The 25,935-nt window shown below is 39.3% G+C and overlaps 2 protein-coding genes across 2 annotated transcripts; one reads left to right on the top strand and one right to left on the bottom strand.

The window, feature by feature from the left end:
* Window positions 1-806: 806 nt before the first annotated feature.
* LOC130099627 (gastrula zinc finger protein XlCGF57.1-like) lies at window positions 807-7,435 on the bottom strand. The gene is made up of 3 exons (XM_056265372.1): window positions 7,287-7,435; window positions 6,865-7,015; window positions 807-2,903 (listed from the first exon to the last, which is right to left on the bottom strand). The coding sequence occupies exons 2-3, from the start codon at window positions 6,950-6,952 to the stop codon at window positions 1,090-1,092; spliced, it is 1,902 nt and encodes a 633-aa protein (XP_056121347.1). The 5' UTR covers window positions 6,953-7,015; window positions 7,287-7,435; the 3' UTR covers window positions 807-1,089.
* Window positions 7,436-7,661: 226 nt separating this feature from the next.
* Window positions 7,662-24,141, top strand: sharpin (SHANK-associated RH domain interacting protein). Its single transcript, XM_056265396.1, has 9 exons — window positions 7,662-7,967; window positions 9,085-9,259; window positions 11,620-11,706; window positions 14,703-14,844; window positions 15,813-15,903; window positions 16,007-16,304; window positions 23,129-23,229; window positions 23,557-23,667; window positions 23,759-24,141. Exons 1-9 carry the CDS (start codon window positions 7,797-7,799, stop codon window positions 23,783-23,785), a joined length of 1,203 nt encoding a protein of 400 aa, XP_056121371.1. The 5' UTR covers window positions 7,662-7,796; the 3' UTR covers window positions 23,786-24,141.
* Window positions 24,142-25,935: the final 1,794 nt, after the last annotated feature.

Genomic DNA, 25,935 nt, shown 5'->3' with positions numbered 1-25,935 from the left:
TCACTATTTGTATTTAAAAAAATCATCAATCAAATCAAGTTATCAGCAGCAAAAGTTTTTGCCTCCAGTGCAATTCTCTTTGTAGGCCTATCACGTTTAAAACACAATTTAAACAACGTATTATTCAATGCATTACTTTTATACAGGCCTAGATTATATATTAAGTTGCTCAAGCAAGTGGTAACATATTTAACCATGTACTTATATTAAAATCGCAAACATTTTAAATTAAAACCTAAAATTGACAAAAAACAGCAGACTCATACCTTTTCTTTTGCATAATTTAAATCTGTATACAATAAATCTTGCATGTCACAATTAACTTGTTTTTCCACCTCAACGAATGAGACGAGTGTCGTTCTTTATGTGGCCTTGTTGAAGTAAATTGTAGCTTTCTTTGCTTTACCCCGGTCTTAAAGTAAAAAGATGACTGTGAACAAAGTAGTATTTAATTAAATGCATTTATGGTTACATTTTATTTAATTAAATACATTTATGGTGAGATTACTACATTTTATTGAATTAAATGCATTTATGGTGAAATTACTACATATTCAGGTCAGTCTTTGTTCATTTTGACCACGAACCGTGCGCTGTCACTTTAATTCAGCGTTTGCAGCACAGCAAAAATAGACTCGGTGCGTAAACGATCTCTGCACTGCTGTATACGCACCGCAACTGGAACGGATCGACGGACCGCATCCGCGTGCAGTGTGAAAGCTCTAACCTGTTAACATGGGTACGGAAAAAAATACGCACCGCATACGCACTGCAAACGGAGTATGTGTGAAACGGGCGTTACACGTAAACCCTCTCGTGAGATGATTTCTGTGCTAAGATCTGCGCTCGTTTCTACGTTAAGATGGATAAATTCAATTTACAATTATTTGTATAGCGCTTTTCACAATACATATAGTTTCAAAGCAGCTTTACAGAAAATGCATGTGTCTACATGAGGCCCAATAGGATTTTCCTTCAGTTCCCTTCTTTGTTGGAATAGCACAAACATCACCATTAGGTAATTTAACCCTCTTAGATAAAATCCCCCTTTTGAAGAAATTCTACTTTTTGCTCTATATGAATATCACACTATTTGCTAATTACCGAAGACAAATTTTGCTCTCTTTGACTACTCTGGACAATGTTTTTGTCTGGGGTTTCTCCAGTGTGGGTCCGTTGGTGCCGCTTCAAGTAGCTTGCTCTGGTAAAAGCTTTACCACACTCAGGGCACACATGAGATTTCTCACTGGCATGTATTTTCTGGTGTGATTTTAAACTGCCGAGCAGTTTAAAACTCTCTCCACACAAAGAACATAAATAGGGTCTCTCATCTGTATGAAGTTTCATATGTGCCTTTAAGCGCGCTGCCAAAATAAACTTTTTGCCACACTGATCGCAACTAAATGGTCTTTCTTCAGAGTGAATGAGCAAATGTGTTTTGAAAGTGTTGCTCTCTGCAAACCTCTTGCCACACTCAGAACACTCATGTAATTTCTCTCCAGAATGATATTTCATGTGCATGTGTAGGCTTCTTTGAACTGTGAAGCTCTTCCCACACTCATGGCATGTGAAGGGCTTCTCTCCGGTGTGAGTTCTTATGTGTGTCTTAAGGTGTCCTTTACATTTGAAACTCTTTCCACACTGAGGGCATGTGTAAGGCTTCTCTCCGGTGTGAATTCTCATGTGATCTTTAAGCTGTCCTTTATGTGTGAAACTCTTTCCACACTGAGGACACTTGGAAGGCTTCTCTCCGGTGTGAACTCTTATGTGAATTTTAAGGTTTCCTTTGTGTGTAAAACTCTTTCCACACTGAGGGCACATGAAAGGCTTCTCTCCGGTGTGACTTCTCATGTGACGCTTTATGTATCCTTTATCGGTGAAACTCTTTCCACACTGATGGCATGTGTAAGGCTTTTCTCCAGAGTGTGTTTTTATGTGATTCTGAAGGATTACTTTACGAGCGAAACTCTTTCCACACTGATGGCACGTGAAAGGCCTCTCTCCAGAGTGAACTCTCATGTGACACTTAAGGTTTTCTTTATGTGTGAAACACTTTCCACACTGAAGGCAAGTTAAAGGGCTCTCTTCAGTGTGAATTCTTGCATGAATCTTTAGGTTTCCTTTATTGGTGAAACACTTTCCACACTGAAGGCACGTGAAAGGCTTCTCGCCAGTGTGAATTCTCATGTGACACTTCAGGCTTCCTTTACATGTTAAACCTTTTCCACACAGATGGCATGTGAAAGGCTTTCCTGCAGTGTGAATTCGTATATGATTTTTAAGGTATTCTCTCTGTGTGAAACTCTTTCCACACTGTTGGCATGTGAAAGGTCCCTCTTCGATGTGAATTCTCATGTGACACTTGAGGCTTCCTTTATGTGAGAAACTCCTATCACACTGAGGACATGTGAATGGCTTCTCTCCAGTGTGAACTCTCACATGACATGTAAGAGTGCCTTTACACGTAAAACTCTTTCCACACAGGTGGCACGTGAAAGGCCGCTCTCCAGTGTGAATTCTCATGTGACCATTAAGGCTTCCTTTACATGTGAAGCTCTTTCCACACAGACGGCATACGTAAGGCTTCTCTCCAGTATGAATTCTTATGTGATCATTAAGGTGTCCTTTGTGAATAAAACTCTTCCCACACAGATGGCATGCGTAAGGCTTCTCTCCAATGTGAATTTTTATGTGATCCCTAAGGTTTCCTTTATGTGTGAACGTCTTCTCACATTGAGGGCAGGAGAAAGAATTTTTGCCTTCTGTTGTTTGTGAGAAATTATTTTCAGATAGCGAGGAACTGAAAGATTTTTCTCCAACCATATAATCTTCAGGTTTCTCGAAATAGTGGTTCTCCTTGGCATCACTCGATTCTTGATTTTCCTCTTTCACTTCCATCTGGCCTAAAATGAACATATCACATGGTCAAAAAATCAGTTCAAAAAGGCGATACAAGAAACAAGTGAAGTCCTACTTAAAGAGATAGTTGACCCATAATTTAAGGCTACTCATCCTCAAGCCATCCTAAGTGTATATGACTTTATTCTTTCAGCCAAACACAGTCGTTATATTAATAAATGTCTAGGCTCTTCCAAGTTTTATAATGGCAGTGAATGGAAACTGAGATTTTGAAGGCCAAAAAAAAAGTGCATTCATCCATCATAAAAATAATCCACACGGCTCCAGGGGCTTAATAAAGGCCTTCTGAAGCAATGTTGGAGTGTCGTGAGCTTTGATGCCTCTCGCAGTTCAAACAAACAGGGCTGGGCTGTTTGTGAAGTCTTCACAGGGTTTTCTTTTGCTTTATCCTCTGCCCTTCCACATTCGTCAATACGTCATGAGTCGGGTCAGAGGTCACTCTTCAGCCAGAACTAGACTTGCGTACGGCCGTACCAGAAGCCAGTGATTATAGTTTATAGTTCTAAATATGTGACCCGTGCTGGCAAATTGAGTCGGAATGCGCACGGGATAATTTCGAGCTACAAGTGAAAGATCGTCTAACGATCCCAATGCTCCAAATAGCAATTAAACATCTATAAGTATCTTTATTTGTGCATTTTTTGACAGGAGTACCTTTCTTTTGTCCATGGAAAAAGCGCTTCTCGCGCTTCCCCTCAGCACAAGTTTGGTATCGTTGTAAAGCGCTGTATTCCAACTTTGTTGATATTCATAGCGAATTCTCAATGGAATGAGTCTAAACCATAGACTGTAAAAAAATATGGACGTAGAGTCCGTGACGTCACCCGTAGGTTTCTGAAGAGCGTTTTTGAAGCCTAAAGTGGGCGTGGCCGGCCGTCGCCATCTTGGCAGCGCGTCACCTTTCGTCACTCCCGGATAAAATAAAATGGGCAAAGAGGCGGGACGTGGGTGGAGCTGAGGTGCTAATGCTATATGCTACTGGCCTCGCGCTAAAGTGACAGCTGATTGAAGAAGTAAGGCCAATAGTTAAAGGTCATGTTTTTCCCCTCCGAAATATTATAATAGTTAAAAGACGTAACTAAAAGTGAGACTGTGTATCGTGATGTATTATTATTCTGCTATAAAAATGTATTATCATTAAAGATTAAAATTTCATCTTTTAATATTATTTTATTATTAAATATGATGTATCTGTATTATTCTTCTTTATTAATATTCATAATCAGTTGTATTATCTTATGAAGTTTCAAAAGCATGAGTTTGAATGCATGAGGGAACTATAGATAGCATGGATCCATGAGATGATCATATGTCAGACAGGGGGAAGCTATATTTTGCTAAGGGGTGTGTACAATGTAACATGTTCCACTGATGTAAGTGTATCACAGATGTAAACAACAAGGATAGTTCTCAATATGGAAGTGAATTGTGACATGTTAAACATAACGTGTTCGTATGACATACGTTCTAATTTTAAGAAGCTCAGAGCAACATGTTTTGTTTCCTTACAAGGAAGCTGTAAGACTCTCTGTGATGTATAAAAGCTCAATCTTACTGTACAACTACACGGAAACGCATAGACCTGGCATGAATATAACATCTTCTCAAAGTTTCTCTCCTGACATATAAGAATAAAAATCTTTCTTGGCAAGATAACTGGTGTCCGGTCCGTAAATCAAATAATAACGGGGAAACAAAAGAGGCTTTAATTCCAAGTCTACAATCATGCAGTAACTTACAATATTGCTCTGAGCTTGTGCATGTGACAGTGATTCATGCGCATACATGTCAGTCAGCATGGCATCGCTCGTCAAGTTCGTAAAGCTTTATTCAGTCCATTTTATTCAGTCCATTTTAAAATCTGATTTTGGCCGCCACTCAATTTCTCAAATGGGTTAAACCAAAGATATTACCTCAGAAGTTCAAGTAAATGCAGTAGAAATCCGCGCTCATTCAAGGGTGTGCATCTAACGTTACAGCATGGACGGAGAGCACTGACACCTGCAGGATTTCATCTGACGGTACTTTTTATTTAACCATAAAAAGTTAAATAAGCATATCTGTTCCGTGAGAGCAACGGTACCGCATAACGAGTGTGGTCTCTATATCTACAGACGTTTTTAGCAACAAAATTGTCAGACATCCATTAACGTTAGTGCATACGAGGAAAACAACTGAAAATACAGCGCTGGTTGTTCTCTCCATACTCGACAATGACGGAATCCAACGGCGTGGGCGAAGGTATAATGCGTGCATTAAATTGTATGAAATAATCCCGAAAAAAGCACAAACATGGCAGAGATGGCAAGTCCAGGAGCTGCTGGAATTAGCTGAGAGTGACGCTAACAGACAAACGGCTAGCAGTTACAGCAGCCGCAATCCACCTGTCACTCAAGTGGCCACGCCCTTAATTATGCAGGCTTAATATAATTTAAACGGATGAGTTGTAAAAAAAATTTACCCCCCCTCACAGTTTTCATGAAGGGCAAAATAAGCTATAAAGACCAAAACCCCTTTTTGCTCCAGGCTGTAAGCATGCTTTTTTTCTGCTGTGAAGTTGGGCATTTTAACATGGGGGAAATGCAGATTTGACTCACTTTTGCAGCCTGCCTCAAGCGGTCAGTAGATGAATTGCAGTTTAATTCACTTCCGTGTTGGTTTCAAGAGAGACACAGGGAGGTTGCCGCTTGGTCTAAACCAATAAAATGTGATTTTCTGAAACTCATGTTGATGTAAACAAAAGAATCTTACTCGCACAGACTGACAGAGCCGAAGCGTGCGCACAAAGACTCCTCAGACAGCGCGCGATCCCGATACACACACAGAATTACAGTATTTCAAAATATCTGTCTTGGCGAGTATTCACGCAAACATTATCTGCTATGTCTTAAATAAACGTTTGGTTAACTGTTGGGAAAAAAACCCATCTGATGTGTAACATTACATCCGTGCGGTACAGCAGGTCTGAATATATAGGCTGTCTGTTAAATAAAATGTTAAAATAAATACAATCTTAATCAAACAATTGTGCAATCATGGAGGGAAAAAGTTGAATATATGTTTTTCCTATAGGATTTTTGGTTTTGACTTGCTGTGTGCCAAATTTTGTGTTATCACCACCAGGGATTTTTAAAGGTATGGTTGCTAGGTGGTGACTTTGTTTTTGAAGTTGAACCTTCAAAAAAACTTTAAATCACTTTTCTGACTTCAAACAGGTTCAGCTCAGTCATTTTTATTATTGTAACAAATCATAGACCATGAATTTGAGGGTTTTTAATAGAGAATGTGAAAATAACCATAAATCATTTTTGAAAATTTGCTCATTCCGACTCCTTTTGCCAGCATGGGTCACATTATAGATATTTTTCTTACAAAAAAGCATGGCATCACTTCAGAAGGCCATTATTAACCCACCGGAGTCATATGGATTACTTTAATGATGAATGCACTTTTTTTGGCCTTCAAAATCCAAGTTACCATTCACTCCCGCTATAGCTAAAGTTTGGAAGGGCCAGGATATAATATAACTCTGATTGTGTTTGGCTGAAAAAAAAAAAGTCACTTACACCTAGGATGGCTAGACGGTTAGTAAATTATGGGATAATTTAAACATTTTTAAGTGATCTTTAGTGTGCTAAAAATTAATTCTGACATTCTCGTGTTAACAAGATGAAATCTGCAAGATTAACCTACTATGATATACAGTGTTACTATACTATGTCAGAATCAGAATGTGTTTTAATTCTTATTTTACCTCTTTTTAAAAAATTTAATTCTGATGAATTTTCTAAAGCTTTAAGCTATTACTTGTATTACTTTCTGTACACTGAAGCCTCATATGTCGCTTTGGATATTATGATGTCATGTTGCAAATGCATAAATGCAACAAATGTAATTTAATGTTCCTCAACAGTCCTTAATCGGGAATCAAGAACGGACACCAACCTCTTTGTTCCTCAGTATCATCTTCATCTTTCACTCTGCAGGGTTCAGGATCATTAATGTCCACAACCTCCACTTTAATCAACTCCATCTCTCCAGCAGTGTGTCAAGCAAGATCTCAGCTGTTTGGAAACCTGCGTGCCTGGAAACTTTTCTTTGTCACGTTTAAGTGGGAAAAATCGATAGAGACACGTTAAACATACTGTTCCTCAAGTGTGGATGCGCTGTGCATAGAAAAATAAGTCATACATTTTTGCGCTATTTACGAGCCTCATCTATGGCTACAATAATGGGGCTCAACATTTCCAAGACAAAATGCCTTAAGTAATATTAACATGCTGTTGGAACACATTTGATAAAAACAACTTTAAAACAGGTATACACCTTTAAACACCTTCAACGCTTAAGGGGTTTAAAACACAAACCTTTCTTCAGTCAAAAAAACAGCAACCGTCGCGGCGCAGACCTAATGATGTCATCGGTGGCAAAATAAAAGACAGCTTAAACGGTCCAAAATAAAACTAGACAAATACAAAAAAAAAAAAAACATAGATTTAAAATATACACAATTAAACGTAAATTATGTAATATACATGTTGTGAAGTTATATGAATGTAAATCCTACGAATGAAAGTGTATTGATCCAATTCATTACATAAAATACCTAAAAGAAACGATTTTATTAAATTAAATGATTATTAAAGTTGTTTAGGTGTAAATTATTGATCAGTACCACCGCTTGCTGTACATCCACTCTAGGAACTGAATGTTTAAGTGATAAAAAGGGGGCAGTAAATATCAGACGGACCTGCTTCCTGTTTTGAAACTGGTTGCTTGTTGCTCATGAAGATGGTGATGAAGAAGATGGTGATGAAGAAGATGATGATGATGTCAGTGTCAGTGTGTTCTGTATAGACCCCCCTGCCTCAGACAGGATGGCCGTGAGCTCGGGCTGCAGTAGCACGGTGTTGATGTCGGTGCGGGTGTCGGTTCGGCCGCTCAGTGTGGGCTCGGATTCACTGCGGCTGCAGCTCAGCATGAACGCGAACCGCGCGGGACTCTTCACGCTCACGCTCAGACACACCGACCGCGGAGGACGCAGCGTGGTACACACACACACACACACACACACAGACAGAGCTGTCATTTGCTATCCTCACTTAATACCATCTGATTAGTGCTGTCTTGTCCACCTGTCAGCTGTCAAGTCTGTCATTCAACCTTGTTTGAACACTACCCTCGTGTAGCTATAGTCCTTTGAAAATATTCCGAGTTTATTTGATATTCAATAATTTATCATAAAAAAAATAACCATGAGCAATTTTATGTTCATATAAGCTGTGACGCAAACTTTCCTGTAACATAAAAACATACTTAATAGCATTACAGTCAAAATGATTCAACCCCACAGAGACTGTAAATACAAATGTATGGTCTTCTAAAGATCCAGAGTTTGAAAAAAAAAAAGATCTGTCATTAATTATTCACCCTCATGTCATTTCAAACCCTTAAAGACTTTTCGTTCATCTTCAGAACACAAATGAAGATCTGGATGATGAAGTCTGAGAGACTTCATTTCTGTCCCTCCATTGACAGCTACGCAACTACCACTTTGACGCTCCAAAAAAGTTCATAAAGACATCGTAGAACTAATCCATATGAATTTAGTGGTTTCGTCCAAATTTTCTGATTGCTTTATTATATGATGAACGGATTGAATTTGGCTTTATTCTTTGAAATCAATAGCCTTATCATCTTCATGTAATGAATCTGTGAAAACAGTGTGAATAATGCAGCGTTTTTAGTCGTTTTCGCGGATACGTCTGAACGGGGATCATTTTGACGTCTCTACAAAGAAAAAACGTTTTCGTTTGTAGTACATCGATGTCGTGTTAACCCTAAGTGTTTTCATAATGCATGTTTGAAATTGGTTCCCAAAAATAATGTTGAAAGAATAATTATGTTTTTCCCTGCATTAAGTGCTCTTCGTTTGCATTTACATATGTTTTTAACACTAAAACATTTAACTTATTTTGTTTCGCCAAACTGCCTTGTGGCATATTGACGATTCTGTGAGACTGATTACTCCTCAGAAAGTAAAGGCTGGATCGTCTTGCATCACTAAAGGAGCATCTGTTACACATGTATCATAACATGTATGCTGTTACCGGTCTCTGTCACTAAAGGGTTTCTGATGAGCTGTTCTCTCTCTCTCTCTCTCAGTCTCTAGCAGAGTTTGATCTACGCTCAGTGAAGTACGAGATCACGTCGACTCGATGTCACGAACTGCGTCTCACCAAGCCGCCCCACGACTGTCTCACGTTTACCTTCCGCAGCGAACAGGAGGCCCAGGAATGGGCAACTGTCATGATGTCATCACTGAGGGAGACACACAGAGGTCAGAGGTCACCGCAACATTTAACACTATAAAGCTACTCTATCATTTTGGATGCCTCTAATATAAACATGATCGACTTTGTTAAAGAGAACCTGTTGCACGTGATCTACTACATGCCATCTGTTCCCTTATTGATAGTTCATACTTTTTTAGCAAGTAAAAGGCCATTTAGTAATTAAATTAATTAATTTATAAAAGACCCCGTTCAGGTTGTGATACACGTGTCTTTTTGCTGTGAAATCTTAAGTAAACGTAAGAATCACTTCGATGTTGTTACTGTAGTTATATTTCAAGATCAACACTTACTGGACCGAAGCAACTTAGCCTCAATTACATGCAATTCATTTTAAAACATATTGTATGATGGAGAAAGCTCTCTGATTACGCCATGTTAGCCACTTGACAAAATTGTCTCTGAAGTAAAAACATGGTACTTGTGGTAAATCAAGAAAACAAGCGATTTAAACCGTGTTAAAAATCCGAGGGTCGAGGGAAATCGAGGGTTATACGGAATTACGGATATGATGTCATTGACAGGCGACGCAAGGATACGATCCGCGTCCTGATTTAAATTGCTGATTTAAACATTGTTGGAAACGTTTGGGATAGTGCAAGTACACTAGTCAACTAAATATATTTGTTCTAGTGATTTTTGGATATTTTAATCCTAAAAATCGTACATATTGTGCCTTTAACCATTAATGTTAATCAAATAACAAAAGAAAATCACTCACTGAATTTGACAGAATAACTTTTGTAACTTTAATTAGCCTAATCTGTATTTTATTTGCCTGTTGTTCGGCGCTGACGGCTCTAAAGACAACGTGCGTCTGTGTGTGCGACTATGCTTTGGAGATGAGTTCCCTATCAAACATCAATTTTACTTACTTTCCTAATAAAATATGTTTTTCTTGATTACACATCTTGATTTATGCAATTTATTTTGTTCTGCAGGCGAAACAGTGAAACTAATCCTATAAATTCGAAATAACAGTGATATCTCCCATTTTTTTAAAATAATAATACAATATAAAATAATAATAATATTATTACGTTTTTTATTTTGGTCTGCAGTCTAATAAAATTTAATCAGATATTTTTTGTATAAAATGGTAGCAGTAACTGCGCCTGTTTCTGAATATTAGTTTAAATAGTGTACATAATAAACAAATCACAAACATGTCCATTGAAATCAATATGATTTTATATACAATTTAGTTATATTGCAAACGGATTAAGAAATTACGGTACTTTGAATATCTCATGCACGCATTCTGAGTTTATAGCGTTATACTTTGCTGTAGATTCAAAAAATAAGAAAATAAAATACACAAAAAATCATTTTTAATTACTTCTATTTCTAAATAATTAAAGCAGTCATTTATTTGTGATAAGCGGCTTAAGGAGACTCTAACCAGAAAGAAAAAAATAGCTTTACCGTTTTTGCTCACTCAGAACAAACCAATTCGTTTTTAATCCCTGATTTTAGACAGATAATATACAACATAGCTTGAATGCAAGTTTAAAAACAGCACTACACGTTATAATTAAGGAAATTCAACTTATCATCATTAAATGTCTACTCATGTGATAATGCCCAAAAGAAAGAGAAACATCGGACTCATTGCTATGTGACATCATCATGCATTTATCATTCGTACAATCACCTTCACCGTGAACTTGGGTTCTGTTGTTCAGTTGTATTCAACTGTTCTCCTCAGTCCTCCTCACAAAACGAAATTCATTGCAAACACAAATTCTATAAGAACATTGTGGAAATTATTAGCAACACTAACATAACAGCAAAGCTAATGTTTTATATTAGTTTAAGCTCTAACTAACCAAAGTAAAACTTTAACGTTTCAACTTTAAATTAAACTCACTGAATCGCAGGATATCATTAGATGAAGTGCAGCCAAGCTCAACATGACGCGTGTTCACGGTGTATGTCGGGGCCGGGGCTCGAAGAGACGATATAATCCAACATCGTGATACTTTTCAAGGCGATTATCGATCAAATATTTGTATAGAGCTCATCAAATATAGTAAATGGAGAAGCTCAAGTGTGCTTGCCTGACGTGTGAGACATGATCTCTGAAGATTGATCACCCCATTATTATTCATAAATCTCAAAACAAGATCAGAGAGCTCATCAAATCAACCCCTCAGACTTCAAGCCCTTTTAAACTCCGATATCTTAAATACATGGCAAGCGAAATGGGAATAATGTGAACACACACGAAACATGCCAGATGTGCTTAAGCTTTCTGCCTGTTAAATGATTTTCTAAATCTTATTCTTAAAGATGGACTCTGCTCTTGCTGTGGCTCATTGTTCATTCACTTTTTTTTCTGTCTCAGTTGCCAAAATGTCGCATGCCTCACATGATGGACTGCAGTATATGAAGTGTGAAGAGAAAAACTCTGTCTTGTCGCTGTCAATGAAAGGTTCGTTTTCTAAAGGGAGAGTTGACTGGGTGTAGGCTTGATCCTTTCTTTAGTTCCGCCATTGTTGTAGACACAAAATAAACACTTTTGTGGCACTGTGCACCCTATTCATTCATGTTTGAGTGAGTAGCATTTGTGTATCTGCATCAGAGTAAAAAGTGCATTAAACTGGCCTCAACCTTTCAAACCACTTGACAAATCAGATTTCAGATTCAGGAACAATAGATCTCATTTACTATAGATCAATAACAATATAATATAATAACAGTAGATCTCTCAGGGTTTCTGCAGGTCTTAAAAAGGTCATAAAACGTCTTAATTCATCCTTCCCCAAATTAAGGCCTTAAATAAATCTTAAATCAGAGCAAAAAGTCTTAAATTGCTAAAGTTATGGCATTAAATGTTGCATGCACTGCAAACGATTAATATATTCCTCAGTATTTTTGTCTTGTTTTTTCAAAACATGTTATTTCATTATTGAATCAAGATATAAAACTTTATTAAATCAAGACGTATATGCAAAATGAAGATAAGAAGTCTTGTTTTCTGAGAAATTGAACCAAAATATGTGAGTTTACACTTGAAACAAAAGCAAATCTGTCAATGACCAATGAAAACTTTTTTTCCTTTTGAATTTGAATTTTTTCTGAGCCCGTTGGCAGATATCTGTTCTTGTTTTAATCATAAACTCATTTTAATCAGTTTAACTGAAAACAAGACTTCTTATCTTATATCATTTTGCTTCTCTTATAAATGTAACTTGATTTAAGAATCTTTATTTGCCCTAGAAAACAAGACAAAAATATTGAGAACGTCACTTTTTTGCGGTGTGATAAGAAGATACAGTTAAAGTTATGTCCATATTCTAGTGGTTCGGAGCAGAGGTATTCAAGCTTTGAAGATTTTTTTTTTTTTTTGTAAAATAAATTAAAAAGTAATGGAGATCAGTCGGAAGTTGTATTTTGAAACGTTAACGTGTTTCTAATACAACTTGTGTTTCTCCCTGGACATTTATATTTACATATTGTGTTCCCTTCACTTTATTCCTTCCATTTTCTTTACTTGGTCTTGAAAAGGTCTTTAAAGAATCTATCTTAAATCTACCTTCAGAAACCCTGAATAAGTAGGTTAGTGGTTTTAAAACGTGTTTGGTTTTTATTTACCTTTTCAGTCATTTAAAAAAATAAAATAATTGTAATTATTTTAATTATAAATGTTTTTTTAATGTGCCTAACATTAAAGGGTCTTTAATGAGGGTCTTAAAACAGGTCTTAAACAGCTTAAGGGTGTTAAACAAACACCTTTATATATCTTAAACAAATAAGGGTCTTAAACAGCTAAGACCCTTAGCTGTCCCAAAATCACTGTAAACCACATCTTCACGGTAGTTTAAGAGGAATTATTACATTTATGCAGAATTGATAGACCCCTTTGTCATTCATTTAGATTGTTTTCCATTTGAAAACATTAGACTAAGTTTATTTTGCCTATTATTATAATATTGTCACTGTTCCTGGTTCTGTTGTTGTAAAAACACGCTTTTAACATGTTTTTTTAATCATGATATGAAGATAAAAATCTACAAAAACAGAAGTGAAACGTTAAATAATGGTTCTGCATGGACACATACACTCACCTAAAGGATTATTAGGAACACCTGTTCAATTTCTCATTAATGCAATTATCTAATCAACCAATCACATGGCAGTTGCTTCAATGCATTTAGGGGTGTGGTCCTGGTCAAGACAATCTCCTGAACTCCAAACTGAATGTCAGAATGGGAAAGAGAGGTGATTTAAGCAATTTTGAGCGTGGCATGGTTGTTGGTGCCAGATGGGCCTGAGTATTTCACAATCTGCTCAGTTACTGGGATTTTCACGCACAACCATTTCTAGGGTTTACAAAGAATGGTGTGAAAAGGGAAAAACATCCAGAATGCAGCAGTCCTGTGGGCGAAAATGCCTTGTTGATGCCAGAGGTCAGAGGAGAATGGGCCGACTGATTCAAGCTGATAGAAGAGCAACTTTGACTGAAATAACCACTCGTTACAACCAAGGTATGCAGCAAAGCATTTGTGAAGCCACAACACGCACAACCTTGAGGCGGATGGGCTACAACAGCAGAAGACCCCACCGGGTACCACTCATCTCCACTACAAATAGGAAAAAGAGGCTACAATTTGCAAGAGCTCACCAAAATTGGACAGTTGAAGACTGGAAAAATGTTGCCTGGTCTGATGAGTCTCGATTTCTGTTAAGACATTCAGATGGTAGAGTCAGAATTTGGCGTAAACAGAATGAGAACATGGAACCATCATGCCTTGTTACCACTGTGCAGGCTGGTGGTGGTGGTGTAATGGTGTGGGGGATGTTTTCTTGGCACACTTTAGGCCCCTTAGTGCCAATTGGGCATCATTTAAATGCCACGGCCTACCTGAGCATTGTTTCTGACCATGTCCATCCCTTTATGGCCACCATGTACCCATCCTCTGATGGCTACTTCCAGCAGGATAATGCACCATGTCACAAAGCTCGAATCATTTCAAATTGGTTTCTTGAACATGACAATGAGTTCACTGTACTAAAATGGCCCCCACAGTCACCAGATCTCAACCCAATAGAGCATCTTTGGGATGTGGTGGAACGGGAGCTTTGTGCCCTGGATGTGCATCCCACAAATCTCCATCAACTGCAAGATGCTATCCTATCAATATGGGCCAACATTTCTAAAGAATGCTTTCAGCACCTTGTTGAATCAATGCCACGTAGAATTAAGGCAGTTCTGAAGGCGAAAGTGGGTCAAACACAGTATTAGTATGGTGTTCCTAATAATCCTTTAGGTGAGTGTAAATCTACAGATAATCAGTATTGGTTATAAAAATCAATATCAGTCAATATTTCGAATAGAAATCGTATTGCTCCAATTTTAAAGGTGTTCTTGTGCATTTAATCTTCTAAGCGTTGTGTGTCACTGTGCTTCTCTTCTGCCTGCTGTAGAGGAGCTGTGTATAGAGCTTTCTCGAGCAATAGAGACCGGAGATACTCACGCAGCCGTGCACTACGCCTCGGATCTGGCCCGGCAGCAGATCGCCGTGACTATTCAACCAGCGCTGCGGGACGCTGAGGACAGAGAGATAAGGTGTGTGTGTGTTAACTTTAATTAATTATGGGGGAAAATAATGCGTTTAAATTATTAACATATTTTTTAACGGACCCGCCCCACCCTTAGACCTACATAGTTCATCTAAAATTTTATAAAGTTGTTTGGTGACAAACATGAAGCAGGGCAACAGCTGCAGTTAGAATGACACTAAAATTCAAGATATTAGAAATGCCCCTGTCTGAGATTTTGTCTATATATCTATATCATATGATGTAGTTAAGCAATATCTCACGAGTAACAAGCGCAATATCACACAAGTGCTGCTTTTGTCACGAATAGCACGAGTGCAGATGTGATGCTGATTTTATACAACAGTTCAATAAATAAGAAGTTATTATTGTGTTATATTTCAGACACAATATTTTCTGTTTTTGTTACCTTTAAAGCCATAGCAGAACGCCTACCCTTTTCCGAGCAACACATTTACTTCATTCCTGAATGAACCAGCCGTTTGAATTCATCTAATAAATGAATGACTCAATGACTTGCTTATTTAGACATCTACCAAAACCTTCTGGCAGATTTAGTTTCTTTTATAGAGTATGATTATATCAAAAATTAACTCACCCTCATGGCCATTGAAGCCTAAAAGTTTGTGTAATAAATTCTCTGTTGAATAAAAAAAAGTTTTTCTAAGTTTTGTTATGTCTATTTGATGCTTTTCTAATTTAACACAATAATGACTTTAAATTATCTTTTGGGGGTAATTTCTCAGCCAAATTTGATTTGATTAATTAATCGCCACATTGCGTAATTATTATATAAAAAAATGTAATAGTCGTGCATCTTTGCTAGTAAACTTCAAGCTATTTCATTTGCATGAATGTGCTAATGACTTTCCTGTTGAAATCTGGAATAGAAAGCAACACAAACCAATCATTTGTAATTTATATCTTAAAATCCTGATAGTGACATAAGGTTCATGGATATGCTTTTATTTTCAGCTTAGCTGTGGTAGTAGAAGATGCATCATCATCCTGTTGTGTCACAGTAAAAGTCCACCCGCAGGTGACTGTCGCTTCTCTGAAGCAGCAGGTAGGAAAGAACAAAATATATCTTGACAAATCTTTCTCAAGTATCTCTGATTTGCTGAAATGTCAGAGTATTATCTAATCATTTTCTGTCGTGTCTCTTCCAGATGTTTGTTGAGTATGGTTTTCACCCCAGGGTGCAGCGCTGGGTGATCGCTCAGTGTCTGTGCTCCGATGGCCGTTCTTTAGCGTCGTACGGCATCTACAGGGACAGTGACACAGCATTTCTCTACCTCTTGTCTGCCCGTCACGCCTGCCTCGATAACCAGCAGGACCAGGAGAACGGCCTCCCGACACCGACTGTAGCGCCGCCACTAAACGCCGCGCTGGCCCACACGCCGGCCATCAGCCATGACTGGAGAGGCTACAGCACGTTACCGCCCCGCTTCAGCCACAGCAGCACAGGTGAGCGCACTTCACACACATGTTTGTTTAGCAGTATCGTATGCTTGGTGTTAGGAAAATTGTGTCCTTTATTCGTAGTGAAAATCAGTTGAGGATCATCGTAAGTAGATGGTTTGTATGTCTTAGATCAGTGATGGTCAGACTGGAGACAAAAGGACAAGCTTCTTTTTATACTACCGTACAAACCTTTGGGGTTGGTAAGATTTGATATTTTTTTAGAAAAAATTCTCTTATGCTAACCAAGGCTTTCAGGGCCTCCAGACTGTGACCTTTTTTTCCTGCCGGTGCAACTAAATTTTGTTAGAGGTCGCACTGGTGCAATCACCACATTGCCCAACTGATAAGAGCTGCCATTTCTATTGATTACTTACTTAGGCCCATCGCTCCTCCTGGAGCATAGGCCATCGACAACAATTCTCCAGCGGGCACGGTCTTGGGCTGTCTTTTCTATTTGAGTCCAGGTGATACCACTCTTCTTCAGCTCTGTCTCAGTGTCTCGCCTCCAGCTGTTCTTGGGCCGTCCCCTCTTTCGTCTTCCTTGAGGGTTCCAAGTGAGGGACTGGCGTGTCACATTACTCGTTGGTTTACGTCAGTGGTTCTCAAACTTTTTCGGTCATTCCCCACTTAAGACAAGGGGGAATTTTCAAGCCCCACCTGCCCCCATCGCCCCAGCACAATGTTAATGAAATACGCAACAAGCTTAAAATGTTCCAATTTATTGAACAGTAGTAACAAGTAGTATAGTAACAAGTTGTATCTTAAATTCAAACTAACTATTTACATCAAATAACAGCAAGATCAAAAATAAAGAAAATAAAAGTGCAGCTGTCATAACTTGCATGAAATTCAAAAATAGAGAAAATATAAGTGCAGCAGCAGCTGTGTCAACATTTGTATCAAGTTAAAAAAAATAGAAAAGAAATAAAAGTGCCACTTTGCAATCTGTTAAAAAAAGAAAAGAAATCAATTTGGCAAGAAAGTATTTAAATAATCAATTTTCCCTGCATTAGTGGCTGCAATGAGCCTGTTTTGCATTGCACAGTTTCTCAAAGCAGGGTTGCAGGCTTGAAACTGCCACTCTCAAGTCATGCTCAATGTTCAGCTGAGATCTGTACTTAGTTTTCAGTGAAGCAACAGCTGAAAAGCCCATCTCACAGAGATATGATGTGGCAAAGGGAAGAAGAATGCACACAGCTCTCTGCCCGATGAGTGGATACTCCCTCTCCACTCCAAACCAGAATTCACTCAGAGTCTGAGCTTTAAACCTGAGCCTCAGGGTGGAGTCAGATGTCATCTCAATAAACTGGTCCCTCCTCAGCAGACCTAAAATCAGCAGGTGCTGCAGACAGAATATAAATGAATAGGCTTACTTTATTTGCCATTGCATAATAAACACAAATAAATCTGTTTGACAACAATCCATTCCAGTTAGTAAGTAGCATACAACATAAATATAATGCATGTATAATATGAGTATAATATTCAATAAAATGTCAAAATACGAACCTGCTGCATTGAATGGATCCATAACCCAGGCATACTGATCATTGTTGTTCGGGAAGTATTTTTGAAACAATCCTCTCAGGGAAGAGATGTGCTGCTTAATACATGGGATCACTGTGGTGGCTCCAGATTCAGTGGTTTCAGCAACTTCACTCAGGTTCTCAAAGACATCTATGTTTTGCTGATCGAGGCGCCTGCCCCATACCTCAAGCTTTCGGGTGAATGCAGTAATCTTGTCTGCCAGGTGAGGTAGGTGTTTGTCTTTGCCTTGAAGCTGAAGATTTAATTCATTCAGCTTGCCAAACACATCGCTGAGGTAGGCCAGTTTAAACATAAATTGTTCATCACTGAACTTGCTTGCAGCCTCATACATGCGCTCCTCCTCCAAGAACATCCGGATCTCCGCCCTGAGCTCAAAGACGCGCGACAGCACTTTGATAAAATTGACCACGCTAACAACTTCTGTCAAAACCTCATTTAGTTCAGGGCTGAGCTGCCTTGACGCGAGCGCTTCCCTGTGAATGACACAGTGCGCATCTGGCGCAACCCTTTTTATTAGTGCCTGCAGCCCGTTTCTTGACCCTGCCATGGTCTGTGCGCCATCAGAGCAAAAGCCCACACAGTTTTCCCATTTAAGGCCGTGTTCTTTGAGGTAACTGTCCATGATCTTAAACAGCTCATCAGCTGTGGCTCTATTTTTTATGTATTTGCAAAAAAGCAAATCCTCGCACAGTGACTCGCCATTCACAAAGCGGACGTACGAGATGAACAAGCAATCTTTATTGCTGTCAGTAGCTTCGTCCACTTGTAATGCAAAACGACTTTCTTTTAATTTTTCTATGAGTTGTTCCTCAAGATCTCTTGACATGTTGCATATACGTCTCGCAACTGTGTCGTTTGACAGGGGGACAGCTTTTAATTTAGCTGCGCTTGTCTCGTCAAGCATAATTGACACCATGTCTAGAGCAGCGGGGAGAATGAGCTGCTCTGCAATTGTGTGTGGTTTTTTGCATTGTGCAATTCTGTATGACTCTAGATATGAAGCCATCTGTGCTTTACTGTTTACTGATGCAGCTTTTACCATGCGAGTCTCCTGTTGACGGTATTCTGCCAGTTTTCTTTGAAAGAAATCAAGTGGCTTATTAACGTGACTGGGGTGTGTGGTCTCTAGCTGTCGTCTTAATTTGTTGGGTCTCATACTGTCTGCTGCTAGCGGTTTAAGACACAGAACACACATCGGTCTCTCCTCAGCCCCCACCACCGCTGCCGTGAATCCAAGAGCAAGATACCCTTAATCATATTTTCTTTTCGGTTGGCTTTTTGGTTGATTAGGCCCGTCTGGTTTGTGTCTCTCTGCTGGCTCTGGCTCGACAACTTTTGAGGTCCGTGTCACAAATTTATCCATGTTGTGTTGTTAGTGTTATTGCGTTATTTCCCACACTAGCCTGCTACTCACAGTAGCGCGGGAAAGGGTGTGCTGCAGCCCCCCTCGTCATAGCATCAGCACCCCCTGGTGGGGGGCTGTGGACTAACATAGGCCTGCTTTTGTACTTAAAAACGTGAAATAATTTTTTTTTTTAAATAGACATAACACACTGTGTTTGATATTGGATTAAATAAAATGATGGGCAGTGTAGCTATAAGATATAAACAAATGATGAATTATTTTAATATTCCGGAGAGCGCATTTCTGAATATTCTGCTCTTCTCGCTCGCTCATTCCGCTCAGGGTCGTGCGCTCAACCCAGAATGGCCTGCTGTTTCGAAAATATGAGGAATAAGGGCTGGCTCCGACAGAAATAGTTTTTTTCTAGTCGACTAGTTGTTGTTCATTTAAGCCATTAGTGGACAAATTGCCCCTTTATATTGATTTAATTACTTACATAGGCTATATAGGATAATGACCGTTATATAGCCGCACTCAAGCGCACGACCGCATGCATAAAGCTTGCCACAAAGAACCGGCAAAAGTAATGATTATGAATGTGTCAAAAATAGGAAGGAAGGAGACATTTAATTGTTTATTAATAAACTGGTGTTTTATGTGTCACTGCAAAGATTCGCCATGAACGAATAAAGATAGAAAGGCATAAAAAGGAAAATTTCCTCCCGTTTGGCGCGCCCCACCTGTCACGTCTCTATTCCCCACCAGTGGGGCGCGCCCCACACTTTGAGAACCGCTGGTTTACGTAATGTGTGTCCAATCCAGCCCCACTTTTTCCTCCCTATCTGCTGGGTGATGGCTTCTTGATTGGCTCTTTGCCAGAGCTCCTCGTTGGTACGGTCAGGCCACCAGATCTTGAATATGCGCCTTAGGCATCCATTGGTGAAAGTCTGGATCTTCTGCAGTGTCTTTCTGCGCTTGGTCATTCTCCATGTCTCCGACCCATATAGGAGAACAGACTTCACGTTGGAGTTGAAAATCCTCATTTTGGTTGCTTCTCCTATCTCTTTTGGAGGCCCAGATGTTTTTGAGCATGATGAACGCCACCCTTGCTTTGCCCACCCTGGCGACCACATTACTGTCTGTGCCACCCTGTTTGTCCACTACACTCCCAAGGTAGACAACGGAGTTCACTTCCTCAAGAGGCTGTCCATCTAGCATGACATGACTGTTGTTTGCTGTGTTGATCTTCATCATCTGTGTCTTCTTCCTGCTGATCTTAAGGCCCACCTTTTCTGAGACTTCTGCCAGTCGTGATGTCGTCTTCTGCATCTGGGTATGTCTGTGGGAGAGAAGTGCTAGGTCATCAGCAAAGTCCAGGCCTTCCAGCTGTGTCCAAGGGGTCCACTGTATCCCTGTAGGCACATGTGTACTGTCTTTGTGCCTCTGCCTTTGCAGCTCTTGTCTGGCTGTTATTGAGCGCTGCTTTCTTCGTTTTCCTCTCCTCAATCTTCTTCAAAGTCACCTTCCTCATCCAGTCCTTGGACTGTGTCTTCTTCTTGCCCAGGGTCTCTTCACAAGTGTCAGCCCACAGTCGCTTTGCATGCTGCCAGGTAGTCTAATGTCAGAATACTGCAGAATGCAGGTACTGGCCGGCTGAGCGTGTCGTTTCATATGGAGCTTGACTGTCGCTAGCACCAGGTGGTGGTCCGAGGCCGCGTCTGCTCCTCTTTTCACCCGCATGTCTTCAAGCGATAGCCGGAACGTCTGGCTGTTGCAAACATGGTCTATCTGGTTCTCCGTGGTGTGGTCAGGAGATCCTTGTAGATGCGTTTGTGTGGGAAGACACTGCCTCCGATGACGAGGATTTTGAGGGCACAGAGGTCAGCAAACAGTTCCCTGTTCTTGTTAATTTGTCCCAGTCCCTGGGTTCCCATCACCTCCTTGTAGCCTGTATTGTCTGCTACTATCTTGGCATCAAAATCACCTGTTAAGATGTTAACATCCGTGCTGCTGTGTTTGTTCAGAACATTCTGCAGCTGCCTAAAAAACTCATCCATCTTCTCTTCCTCTGCGTCGTTGGTAGGAGCATAACACTGCACCACATGGAGCTTAATCCTCTTTTGCTTGGTGGAGAATGTGGCAGTAATGATTCATGAGCTGACTGGTTACCAGCTAACCAGAGCTCGCTGACCTAAGATGTAATTCACACTCCCCAGCCACTTATTATGTAGACCTGGCTTGGAACCCCTATGCCTTCAGAACTGCCTTGATTCTTTGGCACAGCTTCAACAAGCTGCTGGAAACATTCCTCAGAGATTGTGGTCCATAATGTCATGAGAGAATCACACAGTTTCTGAAGATTTATCGGCTGCACATCCATGATGTGAATCTCCCGTCCAGCACATCCCAAATCTGCTCTAGTGGATTGAGATCTGGTGACTGTGGAACCGCTTTTTTGACTGTGAACTGCTGAGACAAGGCAGGATGGATCCATGCTTTTATCTGAATGTTGCAGCCGAAATCAAGACTCATCAGACTCAACATTTTTACAATCTTCTATTGTTTGATTTTGGTGAGCCCGTGTGAATTGTAGCCTCAGTTTCCTATTCTCAGCTGACAGGAGCGGCACAGGTGTGTCTACAGCTGTAGCTCTTCTGCTTGTGTTGTGTGTTCAGAGATGTTTAACATTCATAATGTTTCTTCTCTCAGATATTGTGGCATTAAACTTGTGAAACAACCCTCCCATGGAGGAGACGTAAATCGTCTGTTGCTTAAAAGGGAAGCATTCTGGATCTATGCCCTGGACACTTTAGCTCCAAAAGGGTTGAATGAAGACTTTGACCTGAGGCCATTCCTGTAAATAACCTATGTCATACAAAAAAATTTTTTTTTTAAGTGTTGTGCGATCGTTTTGCTGTCTTGATATATGACACATGTAACACACCATTGTGGTATCCTTTGTATATTTACAGTTCTTGCTCATCTACTATTAGTGTTTACAGTGGTAGAGATACTTTTCCAATAAAACTTTTTAGGCTGTGCTTTAAGCACTGCAGGCCTTTTTTAGCTATCTAATATATTCATAATAAATGTTTCTGTATTATAAATGTTGGTATATACTTCTTACATATTTTTATCTGCTTTTCTGATGCAATTGCTTTTTCACGTGATTGGTCCTATCATGGATGTATGTGATCATGTGACCATGCATGGCTGTATATATGGAGGTGTGTCTCCCCACTTGTTTATGTCTGATGAAGGGCTTGGGCCCGAAACGTTACACGTGGTGAGCAATTATTAAACTCACTTAGGAGCACTTTCTGGTGTGCGGACTCATTGTTTATTTTTTGTGTGTTCAGAGATGCTCTTCTGCAGACCTCGGTTGTAACAAGTGGTTATTTGAGTTACTGTTGCCTTTCTATCAGCTGAACCAGTCTGGTCATCCTCTGACCTTTGACATCAACAAGGCATTTTCTCCCACATAACTGCCGCTCACTGGATATTTTCTCTTTTTCAGACCGTTCTCTGTAAACCCTAGAGATGGTTGTGCATGAAAATCCCAGTAGATCAGCAGTTTCTGAAACACTCAGACCAGCCCGTCTGGCAGCAACAATGTTTTCTCAATCTCTTCTTATTATCAGTGTTGAAAACTGTTGTGCTGCTTCATATTTTTGTGGAAACCATGATGCTCTTTTTCCTTTGGTGAATAGAAAGTTCAAAAGTGCAGCATTTATTTGAAAAATAAATCTTTTGTAAGAATATAGATACTTTAGTTTCACTTTTGAACAATTAAATGCATCCTTGCTGGATAAAAGTATTAATTTCTTACTAACTCTAATCTTCTGAACAGTAGTGTATATAGGTTTCAGGGATCTGAAGTTTGCTCTTGCATTATCACTGCTTGCATCAGTGTGTTTTTCTCATTGTTGAATAGGCAGCAGTGGGTGTGGCCCAGAGAAACATAGCGTCAGTGACATCATTAACCTTGAGATGTTGCAACTTGGACGGTCCAAACTGAAATCAAGTAACACGCAGGTAATAATTACATGCATTCACATTTACCATTTCTTGAAACTAACGAATGCAGCCAGATTGTAAATAAGTGGCCTGCGTCCACATAATCATGAACCATGAAAACACACTCCCACAGACAGTGTGGAGCAAGGACAGCTTAAAATGTTATGAAACCTTCAAAGAAAGAGATCACAAATGGAAATGATTCCATGAAATACGTCATTGCAATATACATTTGTATCCCCTGTTTGATGTGGATCAGTCTTCCAGCTTCATTTACATAACAAATGCAAATATGTGGATATAAATAATGAACAGTTGTATTTTCATATTTCTCTCTCTCTTTAGCTAGGCTGGTCCTGCCCTTCCTGTACATTCATAAATAAGTCTACGCGACCCGGCTGTGAAATCTGCAGCACAGATCGGCCAAACCCTCCCAATCCCAGTAGCGTTCAACAGGTGACTTCACCCAGCAAATACACCTGCTCACAACATTGACTGTGCTGGAACAGTGTGCAGGCTAATGTGTGTTTGTTTTTCTCTATTACAGGAAAAAGCAAGAAGATCTAACCAGTGAAACTGTGTTGTAAATACACACAGGTACTGAGACTAAAACCCTAAAATAAACTCCCATTCATTCACTTTCGAACGACCACAAACTCCAGCTCTCGCCCTTGACATGTTAGTCCTCCACTTGTAGTTTTATTAAGAGTTGACTTGCAACAAAGCCTCAAACTCCCATTGTGGTAATGTAATGGAGAATGTCTGTTGGTTTTCCTGGTCGTGTCACAGTGCAGTTGTCAGTAACTAGTAACTGCCCAATTGATTTGTTACTTGGTTTCTCTTAATTGAATACTGTTGAGCAGTATAAGTGGATAGGCATCAGAAGTTATTTTGGTTTATTTTATCAGCTAACAAAAAAACAAAACGGAAGCTTTGAGTTTGTACCATCAAGTGGCACAGATGACAGTCTATTTTGGACAATAGCACACAAGTTCTTGTAATCTGTAATCTGAAGTTTAAAAAAAAAACAACCCTGGCAAAACTTCAGTGTAAAATTCAGTGCTGATTAAACGTACAGCATTTCAAGCTTTGTTTTTAATGTCCTTGCTGGAAAGGAGATAATGCACGAGTCAGGATTGCATCTTACCCAGATGCTACTCTGCTTCTTTTGCTCTTAAATCACAAACTCATTTGCTGTGCATTGTAATTTCTGCTTGTGCAACAGTTTAGGAATCTTCTTCACTCACTACACGGTTGAGCTGCACGATTCTGGATAAATGAGAATTACGAAAAAAACATTAGACAACTAAGCAAAATAACATGCAAACTAGAGGTTCTGACAAAATGTTCATTGCTTTAGTCTATTTAAAACATTAATTTGAATGAAATAATAAAATAAAAAAATATTTGAATGGAGTCAATGGGTCTCATTCATGAAACACGAGCAGAACGAATTTTTGTGTAAATCGTGTGTAAAGTGGTTCCGGCGTAAATTTTCGGATTCATTAAAATGTTCGTATTTTCCAAATGTTAGTTGGTACACAAGAAATCTACACCTGCTCCCAGCCACGCGTAAATAGTGCGCTTAACACCCGAACGTTTTGCTCATTAATAAGGCTGCATTTTAATTCACCTTAATCGGGTACATATTTGCACAGCATTTTGAAAAAATATTATATATAGTAATTACATACGGTTTTTCTTATTATGAGAGCCAGTAATAGCATCTGCGATGGTGGTCCTTCTCCAGTTCGAATACTATTTTTCCGAAGTGAACTAACTCATTTTTTGCTCTCAAGCTTAATGTTGAACCATTTTCTTCTCACTTCTGGGAATGTTCGATTAACAGATGAAACTCCAGTAACTGCATCTGTAATATGCTGCCAAGCTTCCTTTTTTTTTAGGACCCGATACGCCACTATGTACGCTTGAAAATAAAATGTGGCGTTTTGAATGAACTTCTGATAATAAAACTTCAATTTCTGCATCTGAGAATTTTTTTTCACGTCATAATAGGCTAAGTGCACAAGCGTAATTTCGAACTTCCGCTATTGTCAGAAGTCGGCATGTCAGTTTCCGGTTTACGGCTGTTCATCCGCATCCGCTATAAACGAACAAGATGAGTGCTGCTGTTGTACGAAAAAAAGAGTTGTTAAACACATCTAAATTTCTAAGAACTGTAGGTGGATCCATCATCTAACGCCCGTTTCACACATACCCCGTTTGCAGTGCGCGGTGCAGGAGCAACGCGCGCTATAGTGCTTTCACATATGATGCGTTTGCAGTGAATAACTGATCCGCGGCTGTACCACAAACACATACTTACTATTTTTATTTAAAATCCAGAAGTTGTGCTGCAACTTTTATTTCAAAAAAAGTTGTCAGCATTGCGATTCTCTTTGTACACACTCTTTAATGGATGTATGCACAAAACACAATTTAAACAACGCAATTAGGGCTATTATTCCATGCATTACTTATATTAAGTTGCTCAAGCAAGTGGTCAAATTTACTATATTAAAATGGCAAATATTTTAAATTAAAACTTAAAATTGGCAAAAACAGCCGACTCACATGCCTTTTCTTTTGCATTTAAATTGTAATAGCCTACAATAGATCTTGCATGTCACAAAGAACTTGTTTTTCCACCTCCACGAATGAGACGAGTGTTGTTCATTATGTCGCCTTAATTGTAGTTTTCCTTGATTTACCCCGGTCTTCACA

The sequence above is a fragment of the Rhinichthys klamathensis genome, unplaced genomic scaffold (assembly GCF_029890125.1).
Source record: "Rhinichthys klamathensis goyatoka isolate OS25496 unplaced genomic scaffold, OSU_Roscu_1.1 h1tg000011l_1, whole genome shotgun sequence".
NCBI lineage: Eukaryota > Metazoa > Chordata > Actinopteri > Cypriniformes > Leuciscidae > Rhinichthys > Rhinichthys klamathensis.
This window is presented reverse-complemented; position numbering and strand designations above follow the sequence as displayed.

Bases quoted from the DNA above. Each gene is read 5' to 3' on its own strand.
- LOC130099627 (XM_056265372.1), bottom strand. From the start codon at position 6,952: ATGGAGTTGATTAAAGTGGAGGTTGTGGACATTAATGATCCTGAACCC. The intron at 2,904-6,864 runs GTTGGTGTCCGT...TGTTCATTTTAG, and splicing joins TGATACTGAGGAACAAAGAG to GCCAGATGGAAGTGAAAGAG.
- sharpin (XM_056265396.1), top strand. From the start codon at position 7,797: ATGGCCGTGAGCTCGGGCTGCAGTAGCACGGTGTTGATGTCGGTGCGG. The intron at 7,968-9,084 runs GTACACACACAC...TCTCTCTCTCAG, and splicing joins ACCGCGGAGGACGCAGCGTG to TCTCTAGCAGAGTTTGATCT. The intron at 23,230-23,556 runs GTAATAATTACA...CTCTCTCTTTAG, and splicing joins TGAAATCAAGTAACACGCAG to CTAGGCTGGTCCTGCCCTTC.